Source organism: Galeopterus variegatus, unplaced genomic scaffold (assembly GCF_000696425.1).
Source record: "Galeopterus variegatus unplaced genomic scaffold, G_variegatus-3.0.2 Scaffold1596, whole genome shotgun sequence".
In the NCBI taxonomy this organism is placed as follows: domain Eukaryota; kingdom Metazoa; phylum Chordata; class Mammalia; order Dermoptera; family Cynocephalidae; genus Galeopterus; species Galeopterus variegatus.
The window spans coordinates 150,785-171,088 of NW_007727707.1; the positions used below are offsets into that span (position 1 = coordinate 150,785).

The window sequence follows — 20,304 nt, forward strand, 5'->3', positions numbered from 1 at the left end:
TCCTTTGCATCAAGAATTTAAAAACATCCTTTCCTGTGGTTCTGACATTCTTTGTCCATTTAAATTGGTCTATGGCAGCAGTTACCCAGGGGGACCCCCAAAGCTTTCCTTTCACGAAATCAGATGATTGCCATCATCGCACGCCAACAGATTACTACTCATACTTTCCTAACCCAGAATATAAAAGGTCTCAGTACTCTAGTCCTGAATGTCTCAACCTGGTAAAATTTCAAATTTTCTTCAGAATCTGTTAACTGTAACTCTTGGTAGCAATTTCTGAATTAGTCAAAATTCTTTCATATCCAAGTCAGAAAATTCAACTCTAACTTTTAAAAAGGAACCTTTTTACTGGCAGTATAATGGTTGCTTAAAGAATGGAAAAGCTAAAAGTTAGGCTGGCTTTGGGACAGGAACCCACCAGAGTGATGTCAGAAATTATTAGTTAGAACTCACATACTATTACTGTTATTTTACTTCCAAGCACTTCCTGTCCCAGAGTCTCAGTCTCTATTTGATATAGATCAAGTTTCTGGGACAAACTGACTAGCCTATTTTAGGTATGTGGTCATTTTGTGTGTGAGGGTGGGTGGAGGAGGGCATGGGCACTTTCCAGCCTTTAACCTATCCCTCTATAAACCCAATCCCGTCTGGACCACATTCTAAAACTCAACTAATGCAAATACTTGAGTGGCTCCTTATTCCAAAACTGGTTGAAAATGGATTTGGAATAATCCATCAAGCACATAGGAAGTTCCACATGTCTACTATAAACAAACGTGAGGGTGGAATTCTATATACATTTAATAGTTACCAAAAGTCTTGAGGTACACATTTAAAACATCCTGCTCAGAAGTTTTACAAATCATGACCTGCCAAAGCTATCCACATGAGTCAGAAGAGCATTATGATTAACAGACTGCCTAGTTTCAGATCCTGGCATTGCTACTTTAATAGCTATCTGACCCAAGGTAAAGTCATTCTACAGCATATGATTGCTAAACATTATACAAATTAATACACTTATATGTAAAGTATTTTAACAAAATACTTGGGATATATTAAATGACATATAAGTACCATAAAGGTCAGCTAACACAATGACATTACCTACCTATAGCAATATCCCTGAGAACTGATAAGAACCACCACCCAAATGCAAAAGCACTAATACAGAACATGCATTTCTGGTACCCTCAGGGTTTGTGAGAAGGCTGAAGTTTCAGTTTATTTTCCAGGAATATCTCTTTTCTTTAAAGAGCAAAAAGAACACGTTAGCCCAAGGAACACACTGCATTAGGGACTGAATTAGTCCCTAAACTATAGAAGAACTCTAATTACAAGTAACAAAGTTAAAATAAAATAAACACTTCTTTGTAAACTGAGTTGTACCAGCAATTTTTCTTTTCATTTGCGTTTATTTAAACAGTTCTCAAAACATTTGAGTGAAATTGGGCCTCCTTTGGTAAGCAAAGGACCTGAAAATAATATTTAAAAAATGAACAGGCAAAGTCTTCAGCTCATCCATGACACAGGTGTAGTGTTCCCTTCTCATCCTGTACTTTGAAGCACCCAGTTTTTTCATATGGTCTAAAAGCTAGAAGAACAAGAGTACATTTGTGGTGGAATGTATTGTCACTTGCTGATAATTAGTTGAAATACCATTATCCCCTTGTAACAGCTTTTAAGTAGCCTTTTAAAGGCATACACTGTGTAACTCTCCTTATTCCCTGCTAAATATAATACAGATTACATAAAGGCTGACAAATCCACATTTATATAAGCATTAAGCATTTGCTGTATTGAAAAACTTTTAGTTCTAATACTAGCAGTACAGAGTTACAGAGCATAATTTTTAACACTTATAGTTGCAGGTATAGTAAGTATGGTATGTTTCATGAACTGGAGGATAACGGGCATTTTTGTCTTTAAACTTACTACTGACAATCCGAACAGTTCTGCTAAGCATTGATATGTTAGAAAGAAAAGTAAAAATCAAACTGTTTATTTTGCTTTTTGTCATTTGGTAGCATTTTACACACAGGCTTCGATCTTCAGAATACCCTGGATTCAGTAGAAAAACCTTTTAAATGAAGTTTTGTACAATAGAAACTTCTCAGCAGTCAAAATTTAGACTGTAAAAAAATACATGCAAAACATACTTTTCTGAAAACACTTAACTTTGAACAAAGCACCAAACTACACAAATGCAGAATGAAAACAGCATTTCAACTCCACCAAAAGTAGTCATCATAAAAGGTGTAAAAGTCACCTAACTTCACTAGGCACTGTTCACTTTTTAAACAGGAGACAATAAAAAATATTGTCCACAAACAATATCCCAGCTCTAGGGCAGGTTTCTGGAAGTCTTCAACTTCATGCTTTAGTAGCGACCTGGGAAGAAAATAAACAAACATGCTTTAATACTAAGGAAATGGATTATCAAGAGTAATCTAACGCTGAGGATTTTAGACTATTCCCTATTAAGAATTCCTATGTAACAGATTCCTTCTTGTGAAAACAGAGGAAGACTTTCACAGAAATGTTACAGGAGAAATGAGATAACCAATGTCAAATAATAGAAATAGCTGTATAACTCAATCTGAGAGCTAAGGTTTTAAATCACTCAAGTGTTTGTCCAAAATCTGCGGGACTCCTAAAAACAAAAGCTAGCAACGGTAATGAAATTTACTATTTTAATAACAAGAATAGGATTCCAAGAGTTGATTTCATTAACTTTCTCGAACCATACAATCATTTGGGGTGTGTGGGCACATAACAGGTATAGATAAAACTACCGGGGGGGTGGGGGGGGGACCCCCCTACCTGAATTAACCCATTAGCTGCAAAAGGAATAGTTTGGCAAGTCAGAGCATGCCATATAATTACAGTATAAAACAAAATCACATCAAGATAAACTTACGAGGTGAGTATGATCTAGATCTGGAACGTGATCTGTATCCTCCACGACTATAGTAAGGAGAAGGTGACCGCCTTCTGTAAACAAATGCCAAGTTATCTAAGTTTCCACAGATCACAATTAGACTGAATGACACAAGAAGATTTCACACTAGCCCTTTATCAGTTCCCCAAAATAAAAGGCCCTCATGAGCCTTTAAAAATTTTGCATTAGTCATGGGGTTTCAAGGTCTGTTTGAATCTCGAGAATGAACTACATTATCAGGCCCAAGTACCATAAGCACCCTCACATAAGCTATCAGAGGTTGAATACTCTGCTATCTTTGATCCATCAATAATCTGCATACCTTTTAAATTTTAGAGAAAAGAAAATTACTTTACCATTAATTCCAACCATACCCTTATGGACTATCACCCAAAACATTTCACTTGTGTTTCAAATGGGTTTTAGTAGTTTTGTGTAAAAAAGACTGGCTTGCATGTTCTTGCTGATTTGGAGATGTTTATAAAAAGCAAATTAACAAAACATAAGAGTACAAGAACATAGCAATCAGGAATAAATAATGACTAAAGGAGTTCTTACCTCACCATATCTCATTAAGGTACAAAATGGTACCACTGAAGTAATTTACCTATTACAGATACACTCCTTGACTTACAATGGGGTTATGTACTAATAAACCCATAGTAGATAGAAAACACCTTAAGTTGAAAATGCATTTAATATACCTAGCCTACTTAAATGTGCTCAGAACATTTTCTATTAGCCTACAGTTATTTGAGCAAAATCATCTAACAAAAAGCCTGTTTTATAATATATTGAATACTGTACTGAAAATTGAAAACAGAACATGGTTGTACCGGTACCCGAAGTACGATTTTTACTAAACATGCACATTACCTCTGCATCATCATAAAGTCAAAAACTCTTAAATAGAACCAATGTAACTCAGGAACTATCTTTTGCTAACACACAAACTACTAAAATATTAGTAAGTGAGCATCTTTGCGTGAGGTTTTCTACTGCTGCGCCTCTGCATCATCATAAAGTCAAAAACTCTTAAATAGAACCAATGTAACTCAGGAACTATCTTTTGCAAACACACAAACTACTAAAATATTAGTAAGTGAGCATCTTTGCGTGAGGTTTTCTACTGCTGCCCAGATTTTAAATCCTCTCCTGGCATACCTGTAAATCTGATCCCTGTCTTGAGCAGCTCTCCATCCTCCTCCTCCTCCACCTCCTCCTCTGTGAAGACAGAATAGCAATATACATTCAATTTAGTAAGTTTTTGAAAGAATACATAATTTATGTAGTAAAATAAAAACTCCCAAGAGGCATGACTGAAACTTAGTTTCTTGGAATTAAAGTGATGAAGAGCCACATTTGCTATCCTTTTTAGAAACTGGCATAGAGCTCTCTCTGGTGGCTAAAATGAGTATCATTATAACACCTAACGTTTCTAAGGAAATACTTGAGTGAATTAACAATAAATTAAAAACAAACCCAAGATCTTAATCTTCACAGCCTCCACAAATCAATCCCTTCAGTGCCACTAAATACAATAATGTTTAAAGAGGGCTTCTGTGAGTGATAAAATGCTGTACAATGTCAAGAGCAAAGACTCATGTCCACAGATACATTGACAGCTGTCAACTTCTTCAACATTACCAAACTGTGTGCAAAAAAAACACCCACAACTCAACACCACAGCAATGTATCAAGGATAATTACTGTGGTCAACAAGGAAGGTACTCAACTACCTACCACAGCTAAAATAAGAGACTTTTACTTAATCTTTGGAAGTATTCTCAATGATATCTTTTGCTTTTCGAATATGATGGGCATTCGCCCTACCCAACCTTCCCTAAATATCTAATTTTTCTCACAAATGCCCCTAATTAATTCTCTGGACTCACTCAAGAATTACTTTTCCTTGCCCTCCAGTGAAATACGGCTATAACCCTTACTTTTAAAACAGAGATATAGGCTATAATTGTTTCCACTGGCACACTTTAAAACCAGAGAATTGTTGGTTTACCTTAACGTTTAAAAAGAAAATGTTATCTCTTCATTAACATACCAAGTTAAAGTTCCTCTATTTATATTCTAAAATGATCTTTCAACAAAACCCAAACACACATACACATATAAACCTTAAAATTTGGTTTAAACCCACCTTTGTATTTCTTAACAAGTACTAAATCAAAGCTTTTATTAAAGGCTAAAACTTATAGTGCTGCTTTAAATTACATAACTGAGATTTATAAAAGTTGACCCTTCTATTTGATTAACTTACCTGTATGATCTGCTATAGTAGTCCCGATCATCATAGCCACGATCATATCCTCTGTCATAGTAATCCCGACGGCGTGAACTGCCACTACAAACAATAATATATATTTTTAATATATCAAGTAGTCTTTTTTATCTTCCTGGGCATGATTTTGCTATTAAAAACTGGCTCAGCTATTTAGCAGCAACAGATCAACACTACGTAATACAGCTCATTTGGGTCTTGAGGGTAATATACCACCCCCCACTTGCCAAGCTTTATGGACATGAATGGGCAACTGCTTTGAGTGTAATTTATTTCTCTCCTGAACTACAACTGAGATATCTACTTGCAGACCTTTTCTGATAATGTTAACTGGAAAGTGAATATTAGGTATTAGAATGTTTCTACTGGTATTCTCACCAATATTGGAGAAACATTGCCTTTTCCCTTGTTACAATATACAGAAAAAATCTTTTGAAAACAGAAACTTAAAAAATAAATAAATCTTTTGGTTAAGGAGTCACACAGATCCTACTGACTTGCTTTCTATTTCTACTAAGTCTATCAATTCAGTAATCCAACGTATTTTCCAAAGGTAAAATAAAATCACACGTGAAGAATGCTGTTTTGGGAGAAGGAAAAATGTTCAGCTTATTAAAGAGAACATGACAATCTCACTCTGCAATCACCATTCTCTAACATATGTAAGAGCATTATATTTAAATTTTAACTTTCTTGTCAACAAATGTACACACTTAGTGAGCTGTGACAAAAGAGAAAAATATTCTTCCATAGTCTAGTGCAATGGCTGAAGGCTGTTCTTCACTCTGCTTAAAAAAAATCCTTAAAATGCATTTTTAAAGATTTACATATAAACTCAGTATTACCCATAATGGTTAAATTCCTATTATGGGAAAAATGCCCTAATTAGGAACATTTAATTATCCAGCAAAGCCATAATTTATGGCACAAACAGAATGTTTTCTCTGCACATACTCTACTGAATAATACAGTTTTAGCCAATCAAAAAAAGACAGGAAAAATGATTTACACTGTGGCAAGATTAGATGAAGTGCCGAAGACTTTCCCCACATACAAGTGTTTCTTGGAGAATGTGAACAAATTGAACCGTCAATCACACTTTTAACAGGAAAACAAACTTACTATGTAGGTCTTCCCATGTAAATTCCTGGTGTTGGGGTATGTGGTCTTTTTGTTATAGAAAAATCGACTCTGATCCTACGCCCGTCAAGCTCCATTCCATTGGCACGCTCTTTAGCCTTCAGAAAAGAAATAAATTGTTATATACATTCTGGACAAAGCCACTAATTATCTTATTGCTACAAATAAGGTCCGACTGAGGTTTCACTTAGGTGCACTAACTTATTTTAACATTGGTCAGAACGTAAGTTCTACAACTTACAAATGAGTTGTTTCCATCACTAAATAACCATTTGCAAAAGCTAGTCATAAAAACTTAGAAGCTTATCCAAAATACTACAAAAGCCAATCTAACCCATAAAATAGTACAAAGTTGGCAAATTGTAGCCTGTGGGCCAAATCTGGCCAGATGCCTGTCTTTGTATGACCCACAAGTTAAGAATTTAAATGGCTAGAAAAGAAATCAAAAACAGCATTTTATAAGTGAAAATTACAAGCAATTAGTTTCAATGTCCATAAATAAATAAATGTTTTACAGAAACACAGCCCCACCCAGTCATTTACATAAAGCTGCTTTTGGGTTAAAATGGCAGTGTTGAATAGTTGTGATCAAAAACCTATAACTCAAAAAGTCTAATACATTTACTATTAAATCTTTGAAAAGTTTGCCAGGCTGTGCTCTGGGAGCCAAAAGCTGTGAAGAAAGATTAGAGTATACACTAACTGAAAGGCATGAACTTAAAAACAAAAATACCCCATTCTAAAGACTTCGAAATGTGTTCACAATTTATTGGTCCCTTCAAATCCCTTAATATTCTACAATGTCATCCATGATACTGTCATGCACTGAATAACAATGTTTCCGTCAACAACAAACCACATGCATGACAATGGTCAGAGAAAGAGGTGATACCATATACGTTTGTGTAAGTACACTCTTTGAGGTTCCTATAACAAAACTGCATAACAATGCATTTCTCAGATTGTATCCCTATTAAGCAATGCTTAACTGTAATTAGCTGCATTCATCTTTTAATTCTTCTTTTAGTGATTCAAACTACCCCCTTTAAAATTAGTTTATGGTTTTCAAAGTTTAGTATAATTTTCACAAATAATTATATAAAATATTACCTAGAGCTTAATTTCTAATCTCAACATTGACCATCAGAGAGCTTGTCATTCTCCAAGCTTTTCTCTTCCACATACTTCCCTCTGACCCTTGCAGAAAACTTCAGTTACCAACCTTATGCACATAAAGTCTGAATTTCTTAAACAGGGCCCAGATTCACATAAGAAATTTTTACTTTCTATATATTCTGGGCTCAAATCAAATTTAAAATCCAAATATGAAATCACTCATTTGCAAATATACACTCCAAACCAGTTCTTTTTTTCCTTCTGAGTCATAACTTTATCACTTCTGGTTACTTCCCATACTAGAAATAGCTCAATGAAAGCATTAATTAGGTATTACAGTATTATAAATGACAGAATTACTAATATTCTTATATGTTTTAGTGTATATACTTCAAAAAGTTCACAGAAAAGTAGAATTGAAAGATAGTATGAATCATTTCGTAAACTTTTGAAGTATCCTTGAAACAACTGACATGCTGAGCTTTACTTCAAAATAAGGTGATAAAGAGGACTGAATTGGGGCATAACTGGCTGCAGTTGATAACTACTGAAGCAGGGTGATAGGACCACCTGACCTAAGTCATACTTTTTCTGTTATTCTGCATAATAAAAATCCAAAGTATAACTGACTTTAGTATCTGTTCCAAGAATGCATTTCCATTAGCTCAAACTACAGCTACATATCCTATCCATACAAAAACAAAAATTGGCCTTATGCAAAGCACTTGGTCACTAGTAACTTGGAGCTAACAACAGGACTGGTGTTTTACAAAGGTACAGGTAGGCTTTTACTTACTTCCTTGGCATCATCTACATTTTCAAAATATACAAAGGCAAATCCTCTTGAACGCCTGGACTGCTGGTCATATACGATTGACACATCAGCAATGGGGCCATATTTAGAGAATACTTCTCTCAGATCTCTTTCTGTGGTATACAAGCTCAACCCAAATACTCCAAGACAACAGTTGGGATCAGGATTTGCCTAGAAAGAGAGAAATGAAGTTTAAACTTTGAAAACTTGTCATTTATAAAAAATTGTTTTAAAAGAGAAACACAGTAGGCAAAAATGTTACTAACAATACAAGTACATAACAGTCACACCAAACATCATTTATAAATTACAAAACATTACAGCAAGCACTACAAGCATTTTTGATAATTGTCAGAAAAGACTGCAAAAGGAATAATTCCTTTTTTTTTCCTTTTTGTCTTTTTTCGTGACCGGCAATGGGATCGCAACACTCGGTGTTGCGCCCGCACCTCGCTCAGCCAGTGAGCAGCCGGTCTGTACGTGGGATCCGAACCCTCGGCGGGAGCGCCACTGCGCTCACAAGCGGCACACTGTAGCAGTGTGTCACAGGCCCGGCCCAAAAGGAATAATTTCAACCTTAAAAAAATTAAGTTGGGAAAACGGGTTCATACCAGTGAAAAGCAAACTTGGCATCTTATTTTTTTGGAGTTTGGAGGGCAATTTGGATGAAAGATTCACTGTCTAGGAGTTTATTCTGAGAAAAATTTGCACATTCATAATAGGCACACAGAATATCAGAGTAGCACTCTATTAGACAGGAAAAAACTTTCTTTTTAAATTTGGAAGATGCACCATCTATACAATGGAATGCTTTGAATGGCCAGAAAGATATAGAAGACCATGCATAGTTTAATTCTACTTTCAAAAAATGTAATAGTATACAAAAACTGTTCTTATATGCACATAAATGAAGCCCCAACAGAACTGTCTGGTTAGTTCAGCTGGTTAGAGCAGCCTTATAATACCAAGGTTGTGGGTTCAGATCCCTGTGCCAGTTAGCTATTTAAAAAAAAAAAAAGGCCCAAAAGGATGTGTACCAAACCGTTTTAACAAGTACCGAACAGCTTGCGCTCATTACTAAACTGTCCCCCCGACAAAAAAACCTGAACATTTAGAATGTCACTGACATTCCACTTGCCATAATGAATTTACCTAGAAGTTCCATTTTTTCATACACTAACAATTTACAAAGAAGAAATTCTACCCCATTCTAAAGACACAAACCTCCTGTCCTCCATAAAACCACTTGGATTTATACAATGAAATCATACTATAAACAAAATACCGTATCATCTGGAATCTCTCACAGAATATAAGAAAAACCTTAATACCCCAATTAGCTTGATGTTAAAAGGGAAAGTTAGGAGAACATCTTGCAAAAAGCTAATGAAACAAAACCAGAAACCATGAAAAACATTTATAGTGTGGAACTATACGCTGTACTAATATAACAATAATGCACAATGGAGTTTTAAAGATTGACGGGCTGAGTTACACCAGTGTATCAATATTATGCTTAAGTGACTGACAGGCCAAATGTAGACCATTACACATAGAAGACTAACTTACAAAAAGAGACTATCTCAAAACATTAAAAAGCCCCTAAAGATTTCACGCATGTATTCACTGCTAAAGCTCCACTGGCAAATAAAATCAGTTGACACACACACAGAAAAGTAAATTTAGACAGTCCATTTCTTTGAAAACCATTTTTTTTTCCCATCTTACCCGATTCCCAACATGACGCCTGCGAGTAGACATGGGAGAATGACTGTGGCTGTGCCTTCTGCGATAGTCTCGACTGTAGGACCTGCTACGGGATCGTCTATGGGAGCGGGACCTTGACCTTGACCTTGTATAATGCCTTCGAGAGCTTCTTCTGGATCTAGACCTGCAAGACAAAGGCTTCAAGGTTACAACTAAACAACTGACAATAGATATGGCATTGCTTTTATTGCTCTATTCCAGTTAAATTCCAAAAGAGTGAATACAGTCCAGACATATGCTAACAGTTATCAAGTAAGTGGGATCAATACCTTTTTTCTCTATCTATAAATCGTCTCAACTTTGCTAGGAAGTGTTTCAAAACCATAAGCTCTCCTCCAACATTTCTTCCAATTAACATAAAGGGAGATTAAAAATTAACATGCTTATCTTTGAAAATCATAAAGCATGCAGCATTTTACTAGCTCTGTTTGTGCCCAACTTTTCCCCTCAGAATACCCTCCTCTATTTTTCGGTATCTCTCATTATGCCCACCATTCATTTAACAAGATATCAAAATCACCATCACAAGAAGTTTTCCCCAGCAGTTTTTAAAAAAGTGAGTGTCTCTTGACTAGAGTTACCATATAAGTTGCCATCTAAACCAGGACACACTTGAGAAAAGGGGTACTATTAAATGTGCCTGACAACAGGCATAAACTGGGATTGTCCCAGAAACCCAGAACATATAGTTTACTGTTAACCAACACTAACAACAAAAGAAGTACGCTGTAGTAAGGTATTACTTATTTCATACACACGTATATTAATACACTAGACTACACCTGCTTATCAACAATTCCAGTTACCGATAGCCAATGTTCTGTAGTGTTATTTGCCACACTAACAAACAATTTACTTAACTCTTAACGAATTCTCACAACAACTCTGAATAACTGGTACTAACTTGCCTTTTATAGATAAGGAAGCTAAAGCTGAAAAGGTTAAAGTAATCTGCCCAAACCAGCAAAAATAGAGGTGAGACTTGAACCCTGACTCCAAAAGCCCAGGCTCTTAACCACTTAGTCTTCTGTCTTCCACAACTTAAGTTCATTTCTAGTACCAAAACTAAATAAGCCAACAAATGATCTAACCCTCTCTACCTTCCTGGTTTACAAAATACACCAATGTCAGAGCTAAGAGTAACAGAAGAAAATCTCAAGACATTCTTTCTTACCTAGATTCAGATCTGGACCTGGACTTTGATCTGGAACGCCTGGAATCTTCCTTGGAGCGAGACCTTGCAGGGGTATGCCTTGCAGATTTCCCCGATCCGTGAGCACTTCCACTTCTGGAAGCAGAACGGGATTCCTACACGTAGATGTCAAAAGTTTAATTTGTATACTTTCTGGGCAACTTTAAAAACAAATAAGCTGCTGTGAGATAAATGGTGAGGGAGAGCAATCCCCTTTCAAGATAAGAAAACATAGGTAAGGGCAGAAACTGAGTATACCTGGTATAATAGTTTCAATGCTCCAACTGACATAATTAATTTGTTTTCTTTCACCTTTTTGGAGCAGAGATAGGAATTATCTAACTCCATTCCTTTCAGAAAGAGGTGCTGAAGCCAGGCAGTTAAGGGAACTGTCCAAGAATTATGTATTGGGAATATTATTCCATAAAGACTAGGGTGAGGAAGAACCTTATTAACTATGACACCTATACTTTATACCTATTTCAATTGAGTTCCAGTCAATAAAACAAAACCCTATAAAATTTATAAAACTTACTTTTAAAATGCTTCCCCCCCCCCCAAGACCTCAAATCTCCATGTTGTATTTATTGGGTGGGAAAAGAGACAAGGACAATGATCTCAGTTTCAAGTCCTAGAGAAAGGTAGAAACCTAGTGGGAAGCAAGGACCAACTTGAGGACACTAAGCTCTGTAAGACCCTATCGCATCTAACCATGGTGGGAGACTCTTATGAAACTGAAAGCAACCAGATGGAACTATAGCAGAAAGTCAGTGAACTACGCAGAGGTAAGAGCAGAGAGGGTGCCAGAGATTCAGAGCTTCTTCAGCTAAATGGAGATAGGCGAGGGCAAATTTATGGGAAACTAGGAATAATTAAATTAGAACCCATTAAAACCAGGACAGATTCAATCAGGGGCTCCTAATCTAGGGCCAGAAAGGGAAGGAGTTCAGGAACAGCACACAAAAACTACTAAGGACTGTGTACTCAACTCACAGCTTTCCCAATAAAACCTGGGACTAGCTAGCAGGTAAGAGGCACAAAAAAGATGATCTCTAAAGAAAATAGCAAAAGAATGTCTAAATAGGATAACTAATTTATCAATGAGCCAAAGACATACAGTCAATTAGCAGAAAAGGCATATGTAGTAAATAATGGAACCAGGGAAAAATTTCACCAAAGCACCAAAACAGTGAATGAAGTATAATCAAATAAGACAACCTTTATTTTAGGTTATCTAACTTAGGCAAAATAAAAGGTATAGTCCAGAGTCTTTCTACCAAAAATACAGCAGACAAGGCCAGACTCAAAAAGAAGCAATATTACAGTTAAGTCACTGTAGGGTATAAATCAAAGTTGAAGCTTCTAGATAAAGTTATCACAAGAGATATCCCTGTGTGGCAGATCTTCAGAATATTCTGGCCATTCTTAAAAGAATACAAGATATAGAGTTATTTTAATTTATAGGCCAAAACGTTTTAGAATATAGTTCTGTGGTTTACAGCATAATGGGGAAAGTTTGGAAGATCTTTCCTACAACGCTCATGGGAAAATTCTACATACAACACAGAAGAGACAAATTAGAGAAAAATTAAAGTTTGAAGTTGAAAATAGGGAAGGAAAGACTAACAGCCAATAAAATGAGTTCATATCTCTAGGCCCTACACAACTCCAGAAACTCATCAACTAAGACTTCAAAATCATTACAGTAAAAGACGGTGTGAAGTGACATATAATGTGACAGCCTTTCTCCTCTATCCAATCCGCTCCCCCATAAGTGACTGGAAAGAGATAAAAGAAAAAGATGGTACTCTTTATTACTAAGAAGAGCTGCTTTAAACACCAAATGGAAAAAAAATGGTTAAAAGATGTTCTGAGGAACCCCAACTAACAGTCTCTTGAATTTCTCAATCAAATGTTCTAAACAGAAACATTTCTCCCCTCTCTCCTGCCTTGGATGAAGGTCTCAAAAATGAGGCTGTAGTTTCTGCCACTTTTACCACAGGCAAAAGCTAATCTACAAGAGTAGAATGGGGATGCCTTTGTTGATTCCAGTGCTAGAAAGATTACTTCAATTTGTTCAGAAAGGGAGAGCACAGTAGTTAAAAGATTATCAATAAAGTAACTAGTTAATAGAAATCAGTCAGCCTAGGAATCTGAGTATAAAGGAACAGTGGGTACAAAGTCAAGATTCAAACCTTGAGACTTCAAGCCTCTTGCTTCATTTAACAGAAAAGCCTCACTCCAAGCCAAGATCCTTTACCAGTCAAAGAGGGAAGAGAGAAAGTATTCCTAGCCAGGAAATAAGCCTTAATGAGGTTTCCTCATAAAATTCTAGCAGATCAAGAGTCAAAGAAACAATATGACGTTATAAGAATTTTCACACAGCCTCTAAAACTAAGGGGCTATGCAATTTATTTTGTGAGCAACAATTTCTTAGACCAGGAATAAAGGAAAAACCAGAACACAAAGACTTCCCCTTCTACGCTGACATCTGGTTGGGCTAACACCTAAACAATGCCTCTACCTTCTTGTCAGGGACATTTTCTTAAAGAACTTACACCCCTTGCTATTATACTGGTCATTTAGCTGGTTGGGAAAATATATGCAAGGGAATTTCACTTGTCTAGAAGAACAGAGAGCTAAAATTAGCCAAATCCAAAGTATAATGTTAACTTTAAACCTTCATACACAGGCAAATCTAAAAAAATCAGTTGGGAAAGCCCCTACACATCAGGATATGTAAAATTCCACTCTCAGGGCAAACAAAGCTATGTGTGTCAACACACTAAAACCCTATCAAAAGAACTACTCTTGACACCAATGCCTCAAGGAAAAGGATCATGAATAAAATAAAACAAAAAATTCCCTGGAAAATGCTCATTGATCTTACCTGTATACTAATATACAACCTGTAGGGAACACATCAGGTTAAAAAAAAACCTTCTAACAATTATCTTAATCTACACCACCCTATTCTGAGAACAGCAATAATCTTAGAAAAACTTAATTGAAAGAGACAGAAGTAGGAATAACCATCCAATCCCTGTATTATTTTAAAAACCAGATGCAGCATGTTAGATTTAGAACAGTGGCTCATAAAGAGGCATGCACTAAACCTCTATAGCATTCAAAATACAGGGCCCTAACCTGGAGTCCATTTTAGTAGGTCTGGAGTTGGGCATCTACATTTCTTAAAAAGCATTTATACATTTTATGATGTTAGTTAAGCCTCACCAGTTTAGTTAATTTCAGAAGTTAAATGCTGCCTACTTAATTTTTTTCCCTTGGCAAAAGCATCTTCCTGGAATCTTGTTTCTGTCACTGTCTTCCCTGCTCTGCCTGCCCCTAGACCAGAGGCCTGTTTCCCTCTTACATCCCCAATGGCCTGGAGAAAAGATACCCTAAAACCTAAAGATGCTTTGGCCAAAGGGGAAGACAAAAATGAATGAATGAGATCATCTATAAGCGCCATTAATTTCACCTTAAATTAGCTTGGGCCATATAATCAGATTACAAACTGCTTTCTTTCCCTTAGGTGTCTCTACCAGGGCTCTCTCTCTTTTTGGACCCCCAAGGACTTTTCAGGTTTCTTGATAAGAGTCCATGGGTTAAAATGAAAAGATAATATCCATTCATACCACTTTTACTCCAGCTATTTGCCTGCTCTAGTAATTCAGAATGCAAAAGCAACATTTTTGTCATTAGTTTATGTGTGGCAAATTTTACAGAAATGGAGCAAAGCAAATGCAAAAACTATCCCCTACAAATGGACAATTTTCTTCTGCTTTGAAAAAAAGAGAAATATTAAATGTAAAATGCACAAGTTTCATACTGTGACAACAGGCCTAAAATAAGCATCAGAAAATGGATCCTTCAAGAAATGTCATTTAAGTCACTTTCTCCAAGAACTTTCAAAGACCAACAACACTCAGAGAAAGTTATTTAAGTTGTCATCATTTCAGAAAGAAGTATGTGAGAGGATACCCTTGGCATTCTCACCTGGGTAAAAGACAACTGTTGGTTGGCTACTACCAGGCATTATTCTGATATGTGTAGTTATCCCATCCAACTGAGGGTAACAACCAGTAATAATCTGACTCATCTACTCAACTAAAACAAAACACAAAGAAAAGGAGAAGAGAAACTTTTGGTTGATTTTCTCAGTAAGTGATAGGGACAGGGAACCTGAATAAAGCTACTTATACCTGTACCTCTAACACCACCATTATAATAGCTAAATGCTGACAGCAGAAAAAGGAATAAAGCACCTGCTATTATTGCACTTTGAGTTATCCTGTTCACTTGTGTGATCCACCTCTTCTAAGGGAAGCTGCTATATTTTATCAGTAACGCTAGTCATTCCGCTGAAACAGGCATAAAACAGAATTTAGACAATCATCCTTTTGTATTTAGCACATTTGCATCTTAAAGTCAGGGCCTAAACGGTCATAAGAAAACTAATGCTTTCATGTCCAAAGAACTATCCTGTTCAATGCTTTGCTTGGATTTTGGGTGTTTGGTTCTATAACCATCCTGGTGATGTTCTTCTGAAAAACTGACAAACAGAAAACATTCCACTATACACTGTTCATTACTGAAGGAGAGGGGTCAGTGAACTTTAAGAGTCCAGAGGGGTGGCATGTACCACCAGTTCCAACTCTAGAGGTATTCACTTACGACCCAGGACCAGCAGTTAGAGAGAAGAAAAATCTAGAGGACAACATAAAGCCAACTGTTACCCATGCTGGAGTGCTCATTATTGCCTGGTATTTGACTACAAAGGATTATTTTTTTAAATTGCATTTCAATCATTTGACTAAGCAGTTAAAATTAGAATTACCTAATTTAAACGTATCCCCTGGAAGGCACTTCTTTACCCTGTATATATTTTCTTCTATTAAACAAATAATGCATGCATGTTTAGCAAAATATACAGGGACACATAAACAGACTAGTAATTACTTAGCGTAGTGCTTTCTGATTCCAGATTACTTCTTATCTTAACTTCATTTTTATTTCTTTTCTTCATTCTTCCGTTTCAAATTCTGACTTCTTTCATCTTCCCCACTTCACACAAATTGCTCAATATTCTACAAGTGGGACTTCTGGTCTGATACTTAGCATGCATTCTTTCTTTTATTTTTTCAAATTTCAGCTTCACTTATTCCTGAGCTTCAAATACTCATTTATAAAACTTGTCAAATGACGACTTCCGCATTTTCCTTCTTCAACATTAACCTTAATAGAAAAAGAACAGGATGAAGAATATTTTAAAACTCCAGGATAAAATCCAGTGCCAAAACTGAAACTAGAAAAAAAATCCCTTTTGTTGTTTTGGATTTAAAAAAACAACAAAAAAACCCTAGAATATGCAGCTCAAAAAACTGAAACTACATAGTTTTCTGTTGGTTCTAGATTATATATGGTAATCAATTTCATTTGTCTACTCCAAATAGATTTATCACACTTAAGTTATACATGAAGTGCGCCACTGAACATTTACTGTTCATTTAACATTTTAAGAACTACAATTACATTTCACACTTCTTACTTATGGTATTCACTAGAAAATGTTAAGTGTCAAAAGCACATCTTTAGTCAAAAAGTGACACAATACAAAAGTGCAAGAAAGGAAAGCACGGACAATTCATCTGTACAATGATGACAAAGGCTCAGGGATGAAAAGGTTTACAATATTGTGACTTGTCTAGATAGGATAAAGAAACATATTCAATGTCACACATTATTGTAACTGCATCTTGAGCTCTGTAGAAAGACAATGTCAGGAATCCTGACAATTTGGAAATGAAGTGTTCAACCCACCCCTGGGAAACCTGCTCTAGTGAAATTTTATAGTATGAATGATCCCATCAATAAATTTAGAACCAAAATCATAAAAAAGACAAAATCAAGCCAACCAACTAATATATGCTATGAAGGGAAAACAGAACAAATCTGAATCTAACAGTAATATTTCAAAAGATTTTTGTTGTTAAATTTTTCCCCTCAATGTACAAAATATTAGTCTTCTTGGTATCCAAAGGAGAAATCCTACTTTAAAAGGTGGCAATACTAGAAGAAAATTATAAGCTCACCTCAAATATTAGAAAGACCCAATTTAGTAGATCAGTAAAGTATAAAAGTGTCTGCTGAACGATCTAAATGAAATACTTGCCTTCACAACATATTCTACATAAGGATCTGATGAACACTCTAAACAAAATACTGTCATAAAATATTCTAGTCTTCATCATCCTGCATTTCACCTTATGCTCTTTCATTTTACTGTCAATCATTTCCTCTCCTAGTTATGTTTTCCTTCTGAAAAAATTAAAGCTTTCTTTCCTTAATAAAACTATAGAGAAAAGTCTTTTATATCTATATCTGGGAATGAAGACAACTATGGCTATCCTGCAAAATATTGTGACATCTTTTCTAACAAAGTAAAAACAATTTCCAGTCTAGTTTCAAAGTCAATTATTGTTTAATTCACTTAATCTAGGAAAAAAAACCTTAAATAGCCTTTATTTAAGGGAGTCTCAGTAATTGATTTTCTTTTAACATCCATCACTAAAATGTAATGGGAATTGTTTGCTGGCAACGCAAATGTAATCGTGGAATCAGAATGCCCAAGCAGGTTTCCTTAGGGCCTCCTAAAGGTTATGTACAGTTACAGGGCTTAGACGTAGAAGATACTGAACAGAGGCCAAAACTCTACATATCACAACTTTTTGACATGAATGCCTTCCTGATGATATTTCATTACTCTTTCCCAGCTGTCTTCCTTTTCTTGTATGCTAAGAACAAAACCACTACTAGATAATATAAATATTAGGTTTATTTCAACTCAGCTGCTAAAGTTCAAGTGGCCACTTTATAAAACCAGAAGACCAACTATTGGGCTGTTATTATCACATTTGGTTAAGAGACCCTACTGAGAAATAAACTTGTCACCAACACAATTTTAGTAAAAATGCTTCTAGGGGCTACAAACTGAAATTCATTTAACATTAAACATGCACAAACCGATTAAGTTGATAGGTGAATGTTCTTATCAATATAATATGGATTATTTGATTTTATTTTTTTGCAGCTAAACTGTCTACCAGAAGGATCACTGGATAGAAAAATCCTAAAAGACAGAGAAGTGTTTCTGAAAAAACCATCTGACATGCCTACATCAGTTGTAAGCCTGTGCTTTTAAGAAATCTCTTGCAAAAACAGCACAGACACTTATATTTACCTTTATAAAACATTCACTGCTTTTTCAAATGTTTTAATCTAATATCTAAGCACAAAAATCAATGCAAAAAAAGGGGGCCTGATCCAAGCTGTCATACATGACAGTCTTTGCTGATAAAAGTTAACTGAAAATAACCTCCAAAACCCAATTCAAAGCAAAGATTTTGAGGAATTCGAAGACTATCATTTGCTAGTGAACAATTTTTTGGCTTGCACCTTAGAAACAATACCAAGTGATGACAATATCTAATTCTATGTGACCCACGCTCCAAAATACTAACTTGTGTAAAAACACTTCAAATTCCTAATATGACCATACCTTTTAAGAAAATAACACAATTATGCATAAACACTGACCAACATAACAAAACAATGCTAAAGCTCAAAAGATATACACCATTGCAGCTGTCCTCGTCTTGGGCAAAATATGAACTATAAAAGCATTAATGTTTTATCATTTAGGTCTGGGGTTTCTGTTTGGAGAGAAAGAAGGGGGAAAAAGCTGTACGAAATGAATTCCATTTACACCTCCCACCACCTTCAGTCTTTTGACAAAACCAGCAGTACTGTACTTACCTTGTAAAATCACTGGTAATTTCAGTTTGAAAATGTCACCTTTTAGTTCCAGACAATATCCATACATTAAAGCATTTTTATTTAAAACCAAGAAAATATTTCAACCTGGTTTCAAGAGACTCATGCCTAACTAGGCTCTGAGTGATACAAAACAATTCAAACTATTTCCTCCCACTTGACATTAATTTAATTCTTTGTTAAAAAAAATTTGATGTGACAGCTACAATTCTTTAGAAGGAAATAGATCCAGAGATGTTTCAGTTTTGAAAATTAGAATTTAGAGTTAGGGGGCTAAAATCAGGAATACAAAGAACCATTCCAAGATTAAGCAGAAGGGAAAAACCACAGAAACTGAAAGGCAGTTCGATGGGATAGTATCTGGATGCTATTTATCTCTACAGAGAGTAAGACTAAAGTAATGTGCCCATGTTGCAAACACATTGCTTCTACAAGAATAGTTAATATCCTATCAGAGTATTTGCTAGGTCAAAACATTTTCTTAAACTGCTTGCTGACTGTAATCTCGGTAATTCCACAGAAATTAAAAACATCTGGTCCATACAGTAGTGTTACTTTGTTTCTGGATTCTTTAGGTAAAGACTCATTTGCACAAACTTCTAATTAAAATCATAAGGAAGGTAGAACATTAAGCTGGGTGCAAGACCAGACAACATACAAATCTCACACACCCTACATCACCACCATTACCGGGCCTTAAGTTTACTACACATATTACCACCTCTTACCTCTAAACTTGCTACCAACTGTTTATTCATGCTCTTATACTGAAGAATTATGACATCACACTATTTCTAAGAGTGCCTTTTTTCCAAAGTGTAGGCTGTAGCCAACCACTTGACAAAATGTGAGCAATTTTTGCAAAGTACTGGAAGAGACTTAAATCTGGGAATAAAAGTTTACTTTTGCGTGTGGTTTGGACAGATCAGGGAAGCCAACCAACTAGACCTTTATATAGATTTTAATATAAATCTTCTAACTTTGAGGTGAACTACAGTTGTGTCAACAGGAGTCTTCAAAAAGTTCATGAAAAGATTTGTATTATCTTTTAATTTCATTTCTCCACTAATTTTTTGAAGTACTCTCATTCTCTTAGTGACCAAACAATAATTTTTCCCACACACCCAACCTTAGTCTGTCTAGGAAAAGAACTTCTAAACTCTAAAGGAATTGGGGGGGGGGGGGGGGGGGGGGGGGGGGGG

The 20,304-nt window shown here is 35.7% G+C and overlaps 1 protein-coding gene across 3 annotated transcripts in view; it reads right to left on the reverse strand.

The window, feature by feature from the left end:
- Positions 1 to 783: 783 nt before the first annotated feature.
- Positions 784 to 20,304, reverse strand: part of TRA2B (transformer 2 beta homolog (Drosophila)) — a 23,135-nt gene continuing 3,614 nt past the window's right edge. Inside the window, exons 2-11 of one of the 3 annotated variants that reach the window (XM_008577878.1) lie at positions 19,085 to 19,096; positions 16,229 to 16,504; positions 11,249 to 11,382; positions 10,036 to 10,198; positions 8,290 to 8,478; positions 6,360 to 6,475; positions 5,217 to 5,300; positions 4,106 to 4,165; positions 2,921 to 2,994; positions 784 to 2,391 (exon numbers count right to left, since the gene is read on the reverse strand). In XM_008577878.1, the coding sequence (XP_008576100.1) occupies positions 2,381 to 2,391; positions 2,921 to 2,994; positions 4,106 to 4,165; positions 5,217 to 5,300; positions 6,360 to 6,475; positions 8,290 to 8,478; positions 10,036 to 10,068 (567 nt within the window). In that variant the 5' untranslated portion in view covers positions 10,069 to 10,198; positions 11,249 to 11,382; positions 16,229 to 16,504; positions 19,085 to 19,096 and the 3' untranslated portion in view covers positions 784 to 2,380. The remainder of the gene's footprint in view (positions 2,392 to 2,920; positions 2,995 to 4,105; positions 4,166 to 5,216; positions 5,301 to 6,359; positions 6,476 to 8,289; positions 8,479 to 10,035; positions 10,199 to 11,248; positions 11,383 to 16,228; positions 16,505 to 19,084; positions 19,097 to 20,304) is intronic. The other 2 variants (XM_008577876.1, XM_008577877.1) reach the window with 2 other exon arrangements.